The sequence below is a fragment of the Danio rerio genome, chromosome 8 (genome assembly GCF_049306965.1).
Source record: "Danio rerio strain Tuebingen ecotype United States chromosome 8, GRCz12tu, whole genome shotgun sequence".
Lineage (NCBI taxonomy): Eukaryota > Metazoa > Chordata > Actinopteri > Cypriniformes > Danionidae > Danio > Danio rerio.
Window position 1 is genome coordinate 52,426,152 of NC_133183.1, and position 18,369 is coordinate 52,444,520.

General features: G+C 33.9%; 1 protein-coding gene across 50 annotated transcripts in view; it reads right to left on the reverse strand.

The window, feature by feature from the left end:
- The window catches only part of rimbp2b (RIMS binding protein 2b), a 268,387-nt gene that overhangs the window by 61,448 nt on the left and 188,570 nt on the right, over positions 1–18,369 (reverse strand). For 29 of the 50 annotated variants that reach the window (XR_012384727.1, XM_073911102.1, XM_073911088.1 and 26 more), the window contains 6 exons: positions 18,168–18,272; positions 14,173–14,223; positions 11,577–11,597; positions 6,874–7,084; positions 4,505–4,674; positions 408–487 (listed from right to left, as the gene is read on the reverse strand). Coding sequence is in view for 47 of the 50 variants with exons in the window: in XM_073911088.1 (XP_073767189.1) it covers positions 408–487; positions 4,505–4,674; positions 6,874–7,084; positions 11,577–11,597; positions 14,173–14,223; positions 18,168–18,272 (638 nt within the window). In the remaining 3 variants the exon portion in view is untranslated. Of the gene's footprint in view, positions 1–407; positions 488–4,504; positions 4,675–6,873; positions 7,085–9,942; positions 9,985–11,576; positions 11,598–14,172; positions 14,224–18,167; positions 18,273–18,369 lie in introns of all 50 variants that reach the window. The other 21 variants (XR_012384726.1, XM_073911085.1, XM_073911082.1 and 18 more) reach the window with 2 other exon arrangements.

The following is an 18,369-nucleotide window of genomic DNA, read 5'->3' on the forward strand; positions in this document are numbered from 1 at the left end:
TAACAATGTGGGCTAGTTTTAAATTTGATTTCACATACTTTAAAATGGCTGACTCCCTGATCAGAGCCCTGACTACTGAAAGAGGAAGTTGATTGAGACACATGCTATTGGATGTTATGATTATTGCTGGGATTGTATGACAGCTTATTTGCATGCTTGCTAATGAAAATTCTTGTCTGTGGTAACTGACAGCTCGCACAGATGTTGTTGATATACTTAACTTGTACTTAACCAAGAACGTTTCCTAAAGGCAGACCTGTTACCGTGACTACTGCTATTCCACGCCTAATCATTACAGCTAATGGCATGATATAACAAATCATTACGGCTAATGACATGCTATAACCTATTATTACAACAAATGTTCTATTGTACTTTCTCGCAACAGCTGTATTGGATCCACTCACTTGTAGCGGGCAACACACAGACGCACTTTGCCTGTGTATCTGGACTTAGACCTGGGGGACGAGCCAAGCTCTTTGTCCATCTAAAGAAGAGAGGAAACGCAAATAGTTGAGTTAATGGTCAGCTTTACCAGCTTACAATATAGCTGTTGTAAAGCAGAATGTTAAGCCTGATCAGCACAGGGACTTGAAGGCTTTGTTCAAACAGATTGTTTTGTCCGTCGTTCTCAAATCCGTTTAGTTTACTATTGTCTGTACAGCAACAAACCATGAAATTATGTTTACAAACCTGACCCAAACCAAAATTCATGTGTGGTTTGATATCTGATTATATTTCATTTATCAGTCAATATAGTCAGATTGCATTTCAAAACAGCTACTTTTCTTGTATTCTGGGATTGTGCTGATGTAGATACAACAAATATACATTTGATATCGGATATCTGGATTATATTTAACACTATAAATACAGAAGCAGGCAGCTTGCCTCTTTTTTTTTTTTTGGCAAATAGCTTAAAATAAAACCCATATAACTATAGTGCCATGACATTTCCTAAATATGTGGTACATTCTAACATTGTTATTCTTTTAGGATTACAAAACACTTAAATGACTATAACTGTCAAATTGGCAGCATTCATTTCAGGGTACGCTACTTTTCTGTGTACCTTGGAGTATGCATGCCTCTGCTGCCAAACAAAAACATTCTTACTGATAGCAAAAACATAACTTTACTTCAGACAAGGCTTTCAAACTTTTATAAACAACATTTTCACAGTGATGAAAAAACAATGCCCTCCTGTTTGCTGGACAAAGTGAGGTGGAGGCAGTCTAATAACTTGTACACAATAGTTTAAAATACAAAGACATCATATTTTTTTAGGGTAATGACTTTACAAAATATGACAACAGACATTCAAAGCTTACAGTAATTCTAAAATCTCAATAGAAGCTTTGAATGTAAATATAAAAAAACTATTCAGTGCAATCTTTTATGAACAATCAGACGTATCTTATATGACTATACTATGGCCATTCTAGTTACAGAATGAAATAAATGTCAAAGTAACTATATGTACACTCAGACTTAATGGATCTAAAAACCAAATCAGCTTTGTGTGCAGTATGAACAAAGAACAAAAGACAAACCATTAGCAGTAAAAGTCAATGAATCTTTTCATGTTTGGAATTTTTATGAAAGGTTTTGTCAAAAATGAAGTTTGAATTAGCTGAGAGAAATTCCAGCGTGCAATCTGATAATGTGGGCGATTAAGCCAATAACACCAGCAGAGCACAGTCTGAGCAGACAGATTGGACTGTTCACACCCACACACACACACACACACACACACACACACACACACACACACACACACACACACGCACGCACGCACACACACAAACACACACACTCTCTCTCTCTCTCTCTCTCTCACATGCACTCACACACTCAGCCTGTCAGTGTATACTGTAATTATTCTCAATGCAAAGAAATCACTGTGCTACATGACACACTACTAGATTCTTTGCACTGTTATAATCTACAATCTAACCTTTAGATTTAACTGTTATAAATCTACAATCAAACGTATTCTATTCTATTCTATTCTATTCTATTCTATTCTATTCTATTCTATTCTATTCTATTCTATTCTATTCTATTCTATATTTGACTTTCAACACACAGTATTATCTTTTTTATTTATTTTTTAGTATTACCATTACTATTTTTATTATAGCCATTACTTTTAAAACTATTTGACATTTAATTTGTATTCCATATTCATCTTTATTTTAATATTGCATTCATCTGCATTTATGTTTATAAGCTGTGAAATGAAAGCCTCAGTTTGGTGCGGCCGATCACACTGAACACTCTTTTCCTTTCCAAAAACGCAAGGCGCACCACACTGCCTTTTTTGTTGACACGAAAGAAAAATAAAGCACGGTGCTTTTTTATGTCACTAGGAAACAACTGAATCAGCTGGGTATTGTGCACGAGTATAGCTGTCCACAATGTTATAATTGGAATAACATTGTAATACTCAAGATTTGTAAAGTAATACAGCTCTAGATGACTTGAAACAGTGACCACTAGTCTCTCCTCCATCTTTAAAAGTTCTCCGTAGTCATCTTGACAACAAAAACACTGCAGGCACCTCAAGGGAAACCCCACCTCTGTTTCTATTTGATTGAAGAATGAAAAAGCGCAAAAAAGCGAGGTTTACAGGGTGCCTAAGCAGTGTGCAAAACACTATTCAAAAGATGCACCCCTTAATACAAAAATCATGTTCGCTGTGATCGGCCCCTTATGCAGCCAGACATTAAAAATATATAAAATAATACTTTTAATCGCTTAACTGATACTATTAATCGGTTAAAAGCGCACCTTTTTGGTTAAATTAGCATTTTGCTATAACTATGCATCTTACCTACAGTATGATTGAAATGGGTTAATTTCTTCTTTATTTTTTGTACAAAATCAAATAAGCATATCTACACTTATATTTTATTGCATACCATTCATTGTACTCTTCAAAAACTTCATTTTGTAAAATATTTTAGACTTTTGTTTTGGAATGTTAAACTGAATTATAGACTGAATTAAAAATTTTATAAAAATTTAAACTGTCTATTCAATTATTCTATACACATCCTTTGTAAATGTTCGAATAATGTTATAATAGAAATATTATTGTAAAGTTATTTGCTAATTTCAATGTTAAATTCAAATATATATATATAAAATGTATACAGTTGAAGTCAGAATTATTAGCCACCCTTTGAATCTTTTTTTTTCTTTCTTTTTTTAAATATTTCCCAAGTTATGTTTAACAGAGCAAGGGAATGTTATGTATGTCTGATAATATTCTTTCTTCTAGAGAAAGTCTTATTTGTTTTATTTCGGCTAGAATAAAAGCAGCTTTTTATAAAAAAGAAAAATTCAAAACTATTAGCCTCTTTAAGCTATATATTTTTTCAATAGTGTACAGAACAAACCATCGTTATACAATAACTTGCCTGATTACCCTGCACAGTTAACCTAATTAACCTAGTTAAGCATTTAAATGTAACTTTAAGCTGTTTAGAAGTGTCTTGAAAAAGATCTAGTAAAATATTATTTACTGTTTTCATGGCCAAGATAAAATAATTCAGATGAGCTATTAAAACTATTTTGTTTAAAAATGTGTTGAAAAAAATCTTCTCTACATTAAACAGAAATTGGGGAAGAAAATAAACAGGGGGGCTAATAATTCTGACTTCAACTGTATATAAAATTATTCTTTTCTATTATCTAGCTTTTAATAATTTATTAGCTTGGTTAAAATGTACTGTTCCGTTCTATTCTATTCTATTCTATTCTATTCTATTCTATTCTATTCTATTCTATTCTATTCTATTCTATTCTATTCTATGCCCTGAAAACTTTTAGTAAACAATTTTAATCTTTTTAAAAATAATCCTTTCATATAAATATTATGAATAATGTCCACTAAATTGAAGCATAGTACTTTTTGTATAGTGAATTGCAACTAGATTTCTTAAAAAATATCCAGAAATTATAGACATATTTTATATTGTTTTATCTGTTTATTCGGGGCGACGTGGGTCAGATGGTGTTTCTGAGTAAAGTTTGCATGTTCTCCCCGTGTTTACATGGGTTTCCTCCGGGTGCTCCGGTTTCCCCCACAAGTCCAAAGAGATGTGGTATAGGTGAGTTGGGTAGGCTAAATTTGTCTGTAGTGTACGTGTGTGAATGAGTGTGTAAGGATGTTTCTCGATGGGTTGCAGCTGGAAGAGCATCCGCTGCGCAAAACATGTGCTGGATAAGTTGGCGATTCATTCCGCTGTGGCGACCCCGTATTAATAAAGGGACTAAGCCGAAAAGAAAATGAATGAATGAATATTTCTTTATTCATCATTTTGTTTACACACAGAATCAAATTGTCTTCTCCAAAAAAAAAAAGCTAATCTCATCTATTTCATTCTACAGTGCTTTAGTTCCTATGATGTATTTCACTCTTTTTTCTCACACTAAAAAATAAAGCATGGATCAAATTCTGGGTAAACAGAAGTAGCAGTGGTTGTGTGATACTCACAGCAGTGGCGATGACGGGCCGCACCTCAGAGAGGAAGGCCCGCCGTGGGCTGGAGGGTGTGCTGCGTGACAGGAAACTAGGTTTGACAGACAGGAGCTCTACCTTTTCCCCCTCAGTCATCTGCAGAGGCCGGATGAGCTCCGAGATCTTACTCATCGAATCCTCATTACCTTCATAACACACACACACACACACACACACACATATACACAAAGGTGACTGATTACTTCATTACTGCGTATAACCACATCCTCCTCCTTCCGTCATCATCACCGCTGGTTTATCAGAGCAAACTTCAAAAGAGTTTCCTTGCACCTTGATAGCAAGATACTTGATAACAGGGATGGGCAAACTCCATCCTGGAGGGCCGATGTCCCGCATGGTTTTGCTAATCAAACACACCTGCCTGTAGCTTTCTAGTGATCTTGAAGACACTGATTAGGGTGTTCAGGTGTGTTTGATTAGTGTTGAAGCAAAACTCTGCAGAGACACCGGCCCTCCAGGATCAAGCACATGCCTGCTGTATAATGTGAGAAAGGGAGAGGATGAAAATAATAACCTGAAGATGAACAATTGTGAAGTGCACAATAATCAACTGATATCTTGATTAAAACACAAACAACATACTATATTCAATTTCAAAAATTTGGGGTCAGGCATCTTTTTTTTCATAATTTGCTCAAAAATAAAGCAAAGCAGTAATATTTTTGGAATATTTACATTACATTTACAAATATACTTTATTTATTTGATGGCAAAGTGTAATATTCAGTGATCTCGGTTTCAGTCATCACTCAACTGTATGTATATATTTGTAGGGGGAAAAATATTCTCCTGTTTTTATTTTACTTCTGGTGAAAAAAAATATACATTTTAAGGTCAATATTATTATTATTATAAATTCAATACTTTCCTAGTTAACCTAATTAGCATATTTAAGTCATTAAGCTGAATGCTAGTATCTTGCAAAATAACTTTAAAACAAAATCATTAAAACTTCAAATGAAAATATATACAATAAACACAACTTATTTTCAAGCTAAATAACTTTTAGCTTTAGAATTATAAAGATTATAGCCGATTATAAAGATTATATTATATATTCAGTGGCATACTATATTTAAAGGGCACCTATTTTACCCCTTTTTCAAGTCTTCTGTTTCTCCAAAATGTGTCTGTAATGTTTCAGCTCAAAACACTCATCAGATTACTTATTATACCTTTAAGAATATTAGGATTTTCTGCTTTGAACACAATTTAGCTTTTTGTGTTGCCTGGGCCTTTAAATCTAGTTCTCTTACCGCCCACTGTTCACATGTGCCTGTCAGAGTGTACTTCAATCTCTACCTCAGCAGCGTCAGATAAACAGCACAGTGACAAACATGAAGGAAGCAGATCTCACATAACTTTTGTGAGAAATTCTACAGTAAGAACTTTCCCAATGATTATTTGATGTATTTGTTGTGGAGTTGCAATGATGATTCACACACAATGTCTTTACAAACACACACAGCAGATACACACACACACAGCTCACATGTTTACTTTGCAACCAAATGTTACAGGATACAGGTTAATGGACTGCTGTATGGAAATCTGCTTTGATAATGTACAAAATAAACCTGATTTGATGTCCACAAACCAGGATTAAAGCATCTTCTTTTATAATTGTACTGACATGTGGCTGTGGTGATAAAGATGCTAAAATCACTGTAATTCATTACAAACACTGTTTTGAAAATGTTTTAAATTTGTAAAACTCATTCTTGATCACATATGAAGATGATTGATGACCACAGAGAGCTGAACAGATCTTTTAATCCCAGTTGCTTTGCACACGTCCTGTCTTGTTGATATGATAATACGTGTTACTACAGAGACATGTTAATACCGGGCTGTCAATCAATTTGGTGGGTGGGGAAAACCACACTCCTACGTCATGTTGCGATGGGCCTCAAAATGGAAGGGATTTTGAGTCTTTTAATGACACTTATTGTCTTTATATCACCCCAATATGACTGTGGACACACTATAGCTACATACAGTTCTGTCCAAACAGCTTATAAAATATGATTTTCATTATAGGTCAATTAAAATTACAAGTAAGTCAAAAGTTATTTTAAGACTTGCTTAAAAAAAAGTCCATGAAAATGAAACGAAAAAAGATGTTCAAATGTTTTGAGGTCCATTTATTAAATTTACTATACACCTATAAATTAATTATAGTTTACAATAAATCAAATAATAATACAATTTCTAATATGACTTTCACCCTCACATTCATAATCAAAACAAACCATATTATGCCACTACATAACTCAGGTAGATATTAAAGGAAGTTTGAGCAGAAGATGTGTAGTGTACAGTACCTTTCCCTGAGGGGGCAGTGAGGCCATTGAGGAGTTGGGAGAGGGTAAGGGGTTTGGTGGGTGAGCCGGGCGAATCGCCACCTGTCAACTGGCTGCTGCTCAAGATGTCCAACTTCCCAGCCTGCAGCCTGAACTTCTCTAGCTCTTTTGAAAGCAGGTTAAACTGCTCACTCTGCGTCCGGCATTTTTCCTCCAGTTCTCTCACTTTAGCCTGGAAAGTAAAAAGAGAGAGAAAGAGAGCGAAAGAGAGAAAAAAAAGATATAGAAAAGAATAAGACTTGCATGAAAAACACACATAATTGCATGACATTTAAAATTGGTAACAGCTGTTATTAACATCTAAGCTTCACACTGATAATGAAAGCCTGTTTTCGCCACAGGATGAAAAAATTATTGTGATTTTTCTTTTATCTCAAAAGTTTGGCTTTCTGAGTAAAATTGATCAGAATTGTTATATTTGAACTGAAAACTCCAATATATAAACCTTTGAAATGATAGTAAAAATCTGTACATTCATAAAAAATCATTTGATATATGAATTGTAAGTTAAAATGTTGGGATACAAAATGGGGCTTTGAGTTTACCGAATAAGTAACACATTCTAAGAGACACAGTAAGTTTATGAATTCTCAATTCATATCTCACTAGTTCTTATTTATTCTTAGAAAAGCAAGTATTTTTTTTAGAATTGCAAGTTACATTACAATTCTTACAGCGTGTCTTAACAATATAATCAAGCTACCAGTGACAAGCAATCTGGGTGCCCACACAAGATTAAATACCAGCCCTTTAGGATAGTGATCTACACTCCCAAACAAAATGGTAAGGTAATGGTATGGTATATTCTAATTAATACATATTAAACCTATTTTAACATTCATAAAAGTACATGCTAAGTGACTGACATTTGTTGGTTTGCACTGAATCACAGTACTAATGTTCACTTTCAATCTTTATATTTGCTAGTAATTTTATTATCAGGATTTGAGTTGAACTATCTGCCTCCACTTTCAGTATGGCAAATAAATATCATGTAACATGATAGGCAAACTAAAGGTCCTGAATTCCTACGAGGTTTTATTCCGCACTTAATGGCTTCTGCCGTATATTCAGCCTTTGTTCAGCTGCTTAGAATAATTTTCTACCCAACCTTTCCCGATAAGTTTACATCTGGTTTCCAAAATCTCACGTTTAAAGTGGATATATACTAAAAGAGGGAAATAACAGATAAAACTGTAGGTTATGCAAGGATTGTAGGCTATATGTCAGTTTTGTTCGCCCCTTTGTGATGAGACATGACTGCCACCTTAAACCTGAGGTTTCAGACTTGTGACTGCTAATGTGTAAAACTTTGAGGTATTATCACATTGCGCAAAGGGTCATTTTTTTCCATTGTGTCTATGACGCATGAAAATGACTCTCTCATACACCAGAGTTGCTTGATATGGGCTTCCTAACAGTAAATTGACCTTTTTCTAATGCAAGCTGACGGCGCATGTTCACTTTTCTCTCCTGTGTTGGTAAAGCCCTCTCTAAAGAAACATTGTACAGATGATGCATGCACAGACTGTGCGAATAAAATGAATGTGCAGTAAGCACTGGTCCATGCGTTCAGCATGTGTAACAGTCGTGAGCATTGACTGTAACGGCCAATTAGCATTGGCTGTCACCGACTGATATCGCATTTTATTCAGAAATTTATTCTCAGGCCGCAAGAAATCTGATTGGGTCTCATGGCTCCTGCGGTTGTGCCATACAGACCTCTAGTGCAAACTCACATTGGTAGCATTTAACACTGAATAAACTTAATCAGCACCTGAGGTGATCCTTGTCATTGTAGTTTATGTGGTTGTTCAGACGCAACTATTTACATGCCATATATATCTTCTAGGCGACGCAGTGGCGCAGTAGGTAGTGCTGTCACCTTACATCAAGAAGTTCGTAGTGATAGGTTGGCATTTCTGTGGAGTTTGCATGTTCTCCCTGCGTTCGCGTGGGTTTCCTCTGGGTGCTCCGGTTTTTCCCACAGTCCAAAGACACACGATTGTCCGTAGTGTATAAGTGTGAATTAGTGTGTATGGATGTTGCCCAGAGATGGGTTGCTGCTGGAAGGGCATCCGCTGCGTAAAACATATGCTGGATAAGTTCATTCCGCTTTGGCGACCACAGATTAATAAAGGGACTAAGCCGAAAAGAAAATGAATGAATGAATGTATATATATTCTAAAATAGAAGTTATAATAATAAATGAAAGTAGAAATAAAAGTTAGGACACAGTGTTAGAGTAATTCCGTTTATATCACACAATTCAACCTTTTTAAAAAGGTTGTTTTTTTGTTTCTTGAAATTCTTCAATAGCAATTCTATTCTTCAATAGCAATTCTACCTATTTTCTTCAAATCTATATTTTTATCATAAAATTGCAAGAAATCAAAGAAATGTATTTTGTATAGATTCTGAGATTTTCAAATTGCATCGCTATTTTCTCTTAAAATGATTCTCAAACTAGTTTTTAACAGCTGATGGTGCTGTGTGCTTTCCAAACGACCATACTCTGCTTGCATCCAATTCCTTACAAATACCACATGAAACTAAAAAGATCATTAATAAAGTTAGGAAAGATTCAAGTGAATTACAAAAGGAGTCATAGTGAACGTGTTTAGGTTAATCTAGTGACATAAAAAGCGTATGGTTGAAAACTAGCCTAGAGTGCCATCTGCTGCTAAAAACTACGCTTAGAATCAATTCAAGAGAAAATATTAATGCATTTTAGTAACCTCAAAATCGATTTCTCAAATTTTTCACCAGAGCTCTAACTACAAGACACAATGTTATTGAAATTCTATGCAGAAAAGTCTGAACTGTGAGATATAGACTTGTAATAGCAAGAAAAAATCTGATCTACGTTTTCTTTTTATTCTTAATCCCATGGCAGAAACAAGCTTCCATATTGACTAACCGATAAACGCTAACAAATGAAGCCATCTCTACCAACTTTGAATGCGTTAAGCAACCAACAAACAATACTACAAAAACAACGGCCTACATCTAAAAGGAGGTTTTTCCTACCAAAAATCTCATTGTGTTCTTAGTGCGAAGGACACTTCTCAGCTTCAACAGAATCAAACAAAGACAGCAGTCAATCTATGTTAGCTGGTATTGTACAACAAATCCCGTTTTGCTCATGATGTTAATGATGGAAAGGAGGGTACCAAACATGCTAAAATAACAATAAAACCTCTTATGCTTAATGATTGGATGGAACTCACATGAATAGTACATCGAGGATCATGTGAGTTTGCATTTTAACATGGTACCTGCTATACTTACGATGTGTCAAGTATGCTATGTTTATGCACATTTAGATCACACAATTGACTGAATGGGGCTTTTTGGGTGAGGAAATTAAAGGGGGTGGTGAAAGGAGGACATGTCACGTTCTGCAATCCGTCAGTCATGTTTATTTTGTCTGATCTGATCTGCAAACGCACATATCCATGAGGCGCTAACAGGACTCATGCATCGCAACACAACAGAAGGTCAGGCAGTGAATGAGAAATCTTCACCACTGAGTACAAACAGACGACAGAATTTTTTTTAGCTTTTTCATTTTAACATGCCCTCGACTACAAGCTGCCCTTAACTTCATTTATCTCCAATGTTTAAGCTTCTGCATTACATAAAAAGCCTCTCAAGAGGAATAATAAAAAAATATGAATTAGGGTAAAATAAATAAATAAATGTACATTTAGTGTTTTAACTAATGCATAAACTAATGAATACATTTTATTCATTAGTTTATAGATTGCAGAATGTATTTTGTTTTTGGATGGAAACAATGACATGTAATTTTTAATTTATATAAAAAAACTGGAAAAAAAAATCATGCCATTAATGTTAAATGGTTTACAATAAAATAATAACACTCCCCAAATAATAAAAAACTGCATAAAAAATACAATATCAAAACCACTTTAATGAAATTTAAACGCAATTACTTTTAACCCATAAATATTGATGTTTTCAATTAATAAGTACACACACACACACACACACACACACACACATATATATATATATATATATATATATATATATATATATATATATATATATATATATATATATATATATATTTATATATTTATATATATATATATATATATATATATATATATATATATATATATATATATATATATATATATATATATATACTAATTAATATATCTGCACCAAAATGAAAATAATAAGCCCAAACCAAAAGTTCTGAATGTCCTTGAACTGAAAAGTAAACCAAATATGACTTATTTATAATAATAAAAAATAAAAACTTCTTATATTATATTTAAATGTTTTATAAAGGGACCCACACATATGTTTGAACACATAAACACCTATTTTATGTAATACGTATTTTATGTAATACATATAAAATAATTAGTTTAGCTTTGCAGACAAGCAAGCTGTAACCTTTTCATATATTTTCACCATTTATTAAACACATAACTTCAGTCAGGAATGTATAAAATGGCTATGGAAAAGACTGGGCTCAATCATTTGATCTATGGCGATATAGATCAAAGGTATTGATCAATCATGGACATGAACGGTACAGTATTGACAGGACAGCTAAAAACGAGGTGACAGGAGTCACACAGGGAGGAGAGGAACAACTTTGAGGAGAAGTAACTCGAAAATACCTGCATGCTGTCCAAGTGATTCTGTATATGCAAAAAAAAAAAAAAAAAGACCAGTAACATAGTGACAAGAGATGCAAGAAACCAAACAAATCACAGTTGCACTCATGAGCATTTCTTCAGAAGTCACAGAGAGCTGGCATAAATACAGTTTTCCTCCAGTTTTCGTAAATTGCCAACTAATGGCAGCAATGAATGAAAAGAACAAAGCAGAATATGGTAAATGAATCACAAATGCATGTTCGTTTAAAACTTTCAATAATGAAGCTGGTTATCAAATACATTTATAAAAACATTTATTTAAAGCTGCAGCCTTTTTTTATCCCCATGTCTTTGGAAGTTGAAATTGCAGTTAATTGCAATATGATTGCGGATGAATCTTGAATTTTATTTATACAATTAAGTCAACACATGCATACATTGGTATTTTTATAAATGAAAAAAAAATAGTTCTGTCTAATTGAAAATGCACCATCGATAGCATGCAAAACCAGGTGGCAGTTAAAACATTATGAATAAAGCAATTTTGGCCAATTAATAGCTTGCAAGAAAGCGGTGCATAATCTTTGGTTAAACAAAAGAGGAAACGACTCGCAAGATAACCTGACAATGTGTTTGAATCTAGATGAATGCATACACTGTGTAGAAAAACTGGATTTTTAAAGATTCGTGTTGACAGGGCCTAAGTAGCATGCCTGAAATTTCTGTTCCGATCAACTTAGAGGCTGGAATCAATCATTTAGACTAACGATGGTGATTTAAAGTGCCTTTGTAAATTGATTCAATAAGTTAAAATCTATTTTTGTATTTACATAGTGGTTATGTGGCTTAGGTAATGTTTTGCCTTTAGGGCAAAATGTTTTTATATGCTCATTTGAATTACAGAAATACAAAACAAAACTACAGCTTCTCCTAAAATTTAAAGTTCAGCTTTGACCATTTTTAAAATGGCCATGAATATTAATGAGCTCTGCTTCGCAGCTCATATCAGTGTCTCCTCTCTCTTACAAACAAACAGAATGTAATTTACTCTAAAATAAATACCTGCAAAATAATTATACTTAATTCGTCCAAATATATTTAACATATCGAGCAAATTCCTTCTTATATATTTTCAAAATTGAAGTGGTGTATGCTTGACAAATATAACTGAAAGATGTATTTAGCTTTGTATTTTGAAGTTTTAACGTATATGAAAACATACATGAAAATGGGCAGGAATTAATATCAACCTCTGTATAATCTGTTGTTTGTTGGTATCCTTAAACTCAAGAAAAATCACAGTAAGAGCGGAGTGATGTAATTTGATGCATAAAAACGCATTAAACAGCAGTATATTCTGCATTTACATGAGTTTGTTGCTTCATCACAAATGGAAATAGGAAATTGTTACAATATAAAATAACAAAAAGTACATTTAAACAGACCTTATGCCTGTTCTCTGGCGCTGAATAAATTTATAATCCGTATATCCAGCATTTTGTGTTCTGATGCATTATGATAAGATGTCTGGCTGAGAAGACACTGTCTTTTAAAACTCTGAACAGTATTCTTTGAGTGTACACGCACGAGCGACTCCATTCAACATCTGTTCGCATTGTTTAGCAATGTACAGAAAATTATTTAAGGAATGTAAATGCTATAAATTATCCATGTGATTACGCCTAATTGGGTTATTTGTATGTATGCAGATGTGATGCAAAGGTTAATGGCAGAAACATTCCAATACCACTTACAGTTGAAGTCAGAAATATTAGCCCCCCTGAGTTAATAGCGCCCCTGTTTATTTTTTTCCCTAATTTCTGTTTGAGGGAAAGATTTTTTAACACATTTCTAAACATGATAGTTTTAATAACTCATTTCTAATAACTGTTTTATTTTATCATTGCCATGATGACAGTAAATAATATTTTACTAGATATTTTTCAAGACATTTCCATACAGCTTAAAGTGACATTTAAAGGTTAAACTAGGTTAATTAGGTTAACTAGCGCAGATTAGGGTAATTAGGCAAGTTATTGTATAATGATGTTGTTCTGTAAACTATCGGGAAAAAATATTGCTTAAAGGGGCTAATAATTTTGACCTTAAAATGGCTTTTAAAAATTTAAAAACCCTTTTTATTCTAGCCGAAATAAAACAAATAAGACTTTCTCCAGAAAAAAAAATATTATCAGACATACTGTGAAAATTTCCTTGCTCTGTTAAACATCATTTGGGAAATATTTAAAAAATAAATAAAGGGGGGCGAATAATTCTGACTTTAATCAGAAAACATAATTAGACACTTACCATTGTGAACCAGGTCAGAATATTTAAACACAGACTGGTTATGTACTTGCTAATATATTTATATTTTAACAAAAAGTTATAGACTGCAGCTTTAATAAATTAGTTTGAATAACTTAAAATGTCATAAAAAGGTGTAGGCAAAGACATGACTCATATAGTAGCCAGATTTTTGGCTAATATAAGAAATGATATGATGACGCATGTGGAATGTTCTGCATTTTTAGCTAAGATATGATTTAAAAAGCATGCAAATGTGCACACTCACACACACATGCACTAGCACTGATGAGTAAACATGGTTGCTCACCTCTAACAGATGGACGGCACCTTCATGTTCCTTCTTAGCCTCAACCTGAGCCTGTAAAGCACACAAAAATAAGACATGACGTCGTTAATGTCACTGGAGTGCTCTTTATGAAAGTCAAGGCCAAAAATATTCCTACATGTTCCCAAATCTGTCTACCAGCAGATCGGCTCATCTTCTGCAAGCTGCTCCAAATCTCTCAGATCCACTGCAGTTGTAAGATCTCTCCAAGAGTTTTCATCGGCATTTACAGTAGATCCAAATTCATTCTTTGACAACTGTGAACAGTACAGTCATGTGCTTTTTAATGATTTCCAGTAGCGTTATCAAGAGTTAGTTTTTTATTTTTATATTTTTCTTTTCATCTTTTTTGTGCTGTATTGCTTTGTCTACACAGCTTTTATTCATTTTTATTGAGTTTAATTCATTTTAGGTTTAAATTAAAAAAAGGACAAAACTAATTTGCAACTTCCTAAAATGTGAGATATTTAGTTTTATGTTCATTTAACTATTAACTTAAAACTATTGTGTAATATTAGCAATCACAGCAGTGGGTGTTTACTTGAAAATAAGCGAAATGACTTCCTTTGTTTAAATTATTTTCAGTGAATAAGGTTGCTAAATTATTAATATTTTAATTATTTTTTAAAAATACAATAAAAATATATATACAGTCAAGCCCAAACTTATTCATACGCCAGGGGTTGACTTTGCATAACTACTATTATTATTAGTAGTATTACTATTATTATTATTATTAATATTATACATTCATTTATACATTCATTTTCTTTTCGGCTTAGTCCCTTTATTAATCTGGGGTTGCCACAGCGGACCCAAATACCTTCTTATATCTTTTCAAAATTGAAGTGGTGTATGCTTGACAAATGGAACTGAAAGATGTATTTCGCTTTGCATTTTAAAGTTTTAACCTCTGTATGAACTGATGTTTGCTGGTGTCCTTAAACTCAAGAAAAATCACAGTAAGAGCGGAGTGATATGACATAATGCATAAATATGCATTAAACAACAGTATATTCTGCATTTACATGAGTTTGTTGCTTCATCACAAATATACATGGACATTTTTACAACATAAAATAACAAAAAGTACATTTAAACAGACCTTATACCTGTTCTCTGGCGCAGAATAAATTTATAACCCGTATATCCAGCATTTTGTGTTCTGATGTGATTTGAATGGGTGTCTGGCTGAGGAGACACACTGTCTTTTAAAACTGAAACGCGGAATGAGACGCCAACTTATCCGGCATATGTTTTTACTCAGCGGATGCCCTTCCAGCCGCAACCCATCTCTGGGAAACACCCATACACACTCATTCATACACATAAACCCATGCGAACTTAGGGAGAACATGCAAACTCTACACAGAAAGGCCAACTGACCCAGCCGAGGCTCAAACCAGCAACCTTCTTGCTGTGAGGCGACAGCACTACCTACTGCGCCACTGCGTCGCCCCTATTATTATTATTATTATTATTATTATTATTACTATTATATAGTTACTTCGCAAACTAACTAACTACACAATAATATTATATACAGTTAAGCCAAAAATAATTTATACCCCAGTATAAATAATTTCGGGCTTGACTGTACATATTATTATTATTATTATTATTATTGTTAGTTAGTTTGCAAACTAACCTCAACAAATATACAAATACTTGGAACTGCATTTAACGAACATTTTAACGCTGATTTGCAATTCAAAACATGAAAAAAAAACTGAATTCTAATTAGTTTTATGTAAATTTGTGAAGAGTCTGGTTGAATAAGCTTTAGGTATGAAGGACTGTAGGGTTATTGATTGTACTTCTGTGCAGCTGTGGAGAACAGGGTTCAGTTCCACATGAACAGAGGAACATCTGTTTAAACGTCACGACACGAGAAAACCTTTCAGAGACATGCATGCAGACAAACTCTTCTGATGAGGGCCATTGTGTATGTCATTTCCTCAGTGTTTATTCTGCTCTGTGATCACAGCGCTCTATTCAATAAAGACAGACAATAACTCAAACGCTTCATCTCGCGTTCCACAGAAAATGTCAGATCTGATCACCTGCTCTGCCGTTTCATTAGAGTCATTTACTCTGAACGGTGACACAGCAGCACTTTTGTCTTCATGAAAATGAAAGGAATTTTTCACAGAGTTATGTCAAACTGCAGAAACACTTTTTCAATAAACATCTCTCTTCATTAGGAGACATTTGACAACTCGATTTTATTACTGTGTTTCTTTAACTTCAGCCATTTGTTTTGTCACAGAGTTCATTTACAAAAAAAAAAAAAAACTCTTTTTGTTTCATTATATTGAGATTTTTTAAACTGATCTTGGAACTATTTTACAATGCAATATCATTAATGTTTTCAAAACCCCTCATACTGTACACAAACCTGGTAGTGTTTTAAATTACATCCTGTTTTGCTTTGTTTAACTTGATATGCATAAATAACAAAACCACAATATACCTACTACAATTTTAATTATGACTTCAAATGTAAAATAGAAAAAAAAAATCACAACTATTTAAAATAACACAGAGTGAGACCAGTTGCATTTTGTATAACATTTTTACAAATGAATAATCTTTTTTACTTTGCTTCAAACTAGAGTTTACCCATTTGTCAGCAATACATTTAATAACATAATAAAATTTAGCATAATCACTATTTTTTATATATATTTTATTAGGTAAAGGCAAGTCTTAAAATGTATATATTTTTATATATTTTTCATATTTTTTATATTTCTTTATTAAAATAATAATGAAGAAAAGTTAAACTATACAAACATCTGAACAAGTTTCAAAGTAATTGCACCTCATTTCATACTACCCATACCCATTTTAATAATTGTTTTGCATGAATTGTTTTATGTTCTCAGGGCTTACCAGTACACTATAGTACACTGTTGGGGGGGGTTGTTAGGGGTTTAAATTTTCCTGGGTTTGCACCCATAACGATTATGTTTCGTAGTCACGTCACGCCGAAACGGCTAAAGACTTGTTATGAAGACGATTTATTCTAACCACAATGAGTCGACTCTTTTTTTAGATGCATCAATAGTTTTAAAAACTGTCTTTCAGATTTAAGCCTTAGCTGGATATTTCACTTCACTTAGATCTGTGTTACGCACTACATGGAAGATCATTTTCGAAAACCCACAACAGGGGCTCTTTAACCCAACCATCACAGTTATTAACATCTACACCTTCCCCAAACCAAAACCCAACCATCATAGTTAATGTCTACACCTCCCCCAGCTCTTAACCTAACCATCATCGAAATTAACATCTACACCTTCCCCAAATCAAAACCCAACCATCATAGTAAATGTCTTTTTTTTTTTTTTGGACTTTTGATACCAGGGCTGCAGCAGGCACAATGATATTACCCAAGGCTTCAAAATAGTCCCAAGCAAAGTAACTAGGTAACAGCTCTGGGTAATATCATTGCTGCAGCCATGGTACAGCAGCAAAGATCTTTGATTATTACTCCAGAATGAGAGTATGGTTGTTGTAAGTATCTATGTCATTAGACACTGGTACCTTTACGCTGCTTTGAAATGATCCACTGTCTGTCTATCTGTGTTTGCACTTGGTGAACAGCAATGACGAGTTGACCTTCACGGCCAATCACAGTCATTTCTATTAAGTACATGAACCCAATGACCAATCAGCTTTGTTTAAATATGCACTCAACTGTGCTTAAATGTTTGCGGGAAATGACGTTTGTAAATATTCTGTACCGATTGGTTCCAGACTCAATATTTTTGACAATACTTTCTTTCTGTTCCTTTAACCATCCACACCAGCTTGAACCAGTCTGAAACCAAGTAAAAATCATCTACTGTATCAGCAGAATGTGCTCTAAATTAATGACTTCTGTTTAATCATCCACCAGAAACCTTGTCATTTGAGACACGACACGGGGTCTTCTGCAGTGGATCCTGGGGTCTGGTGTGGCCTCTCACCTTCTGCAGAAGGTCAATCTCCTGCTGCTTGGCACTGAGGACGGCCAATGCTTGTTCATGCTCTAATTCTAGCTGCTGCCTCCTCTCCGCAGCCTCTCGCATATGCTGGAAAACACAGAAGAGAGAGAGAGAGAGAAAGCAGGAGGACAGAATGAGAGCATCCATCAATCATTCATAAAGGGACAGCTCACCCAAAAAAAGA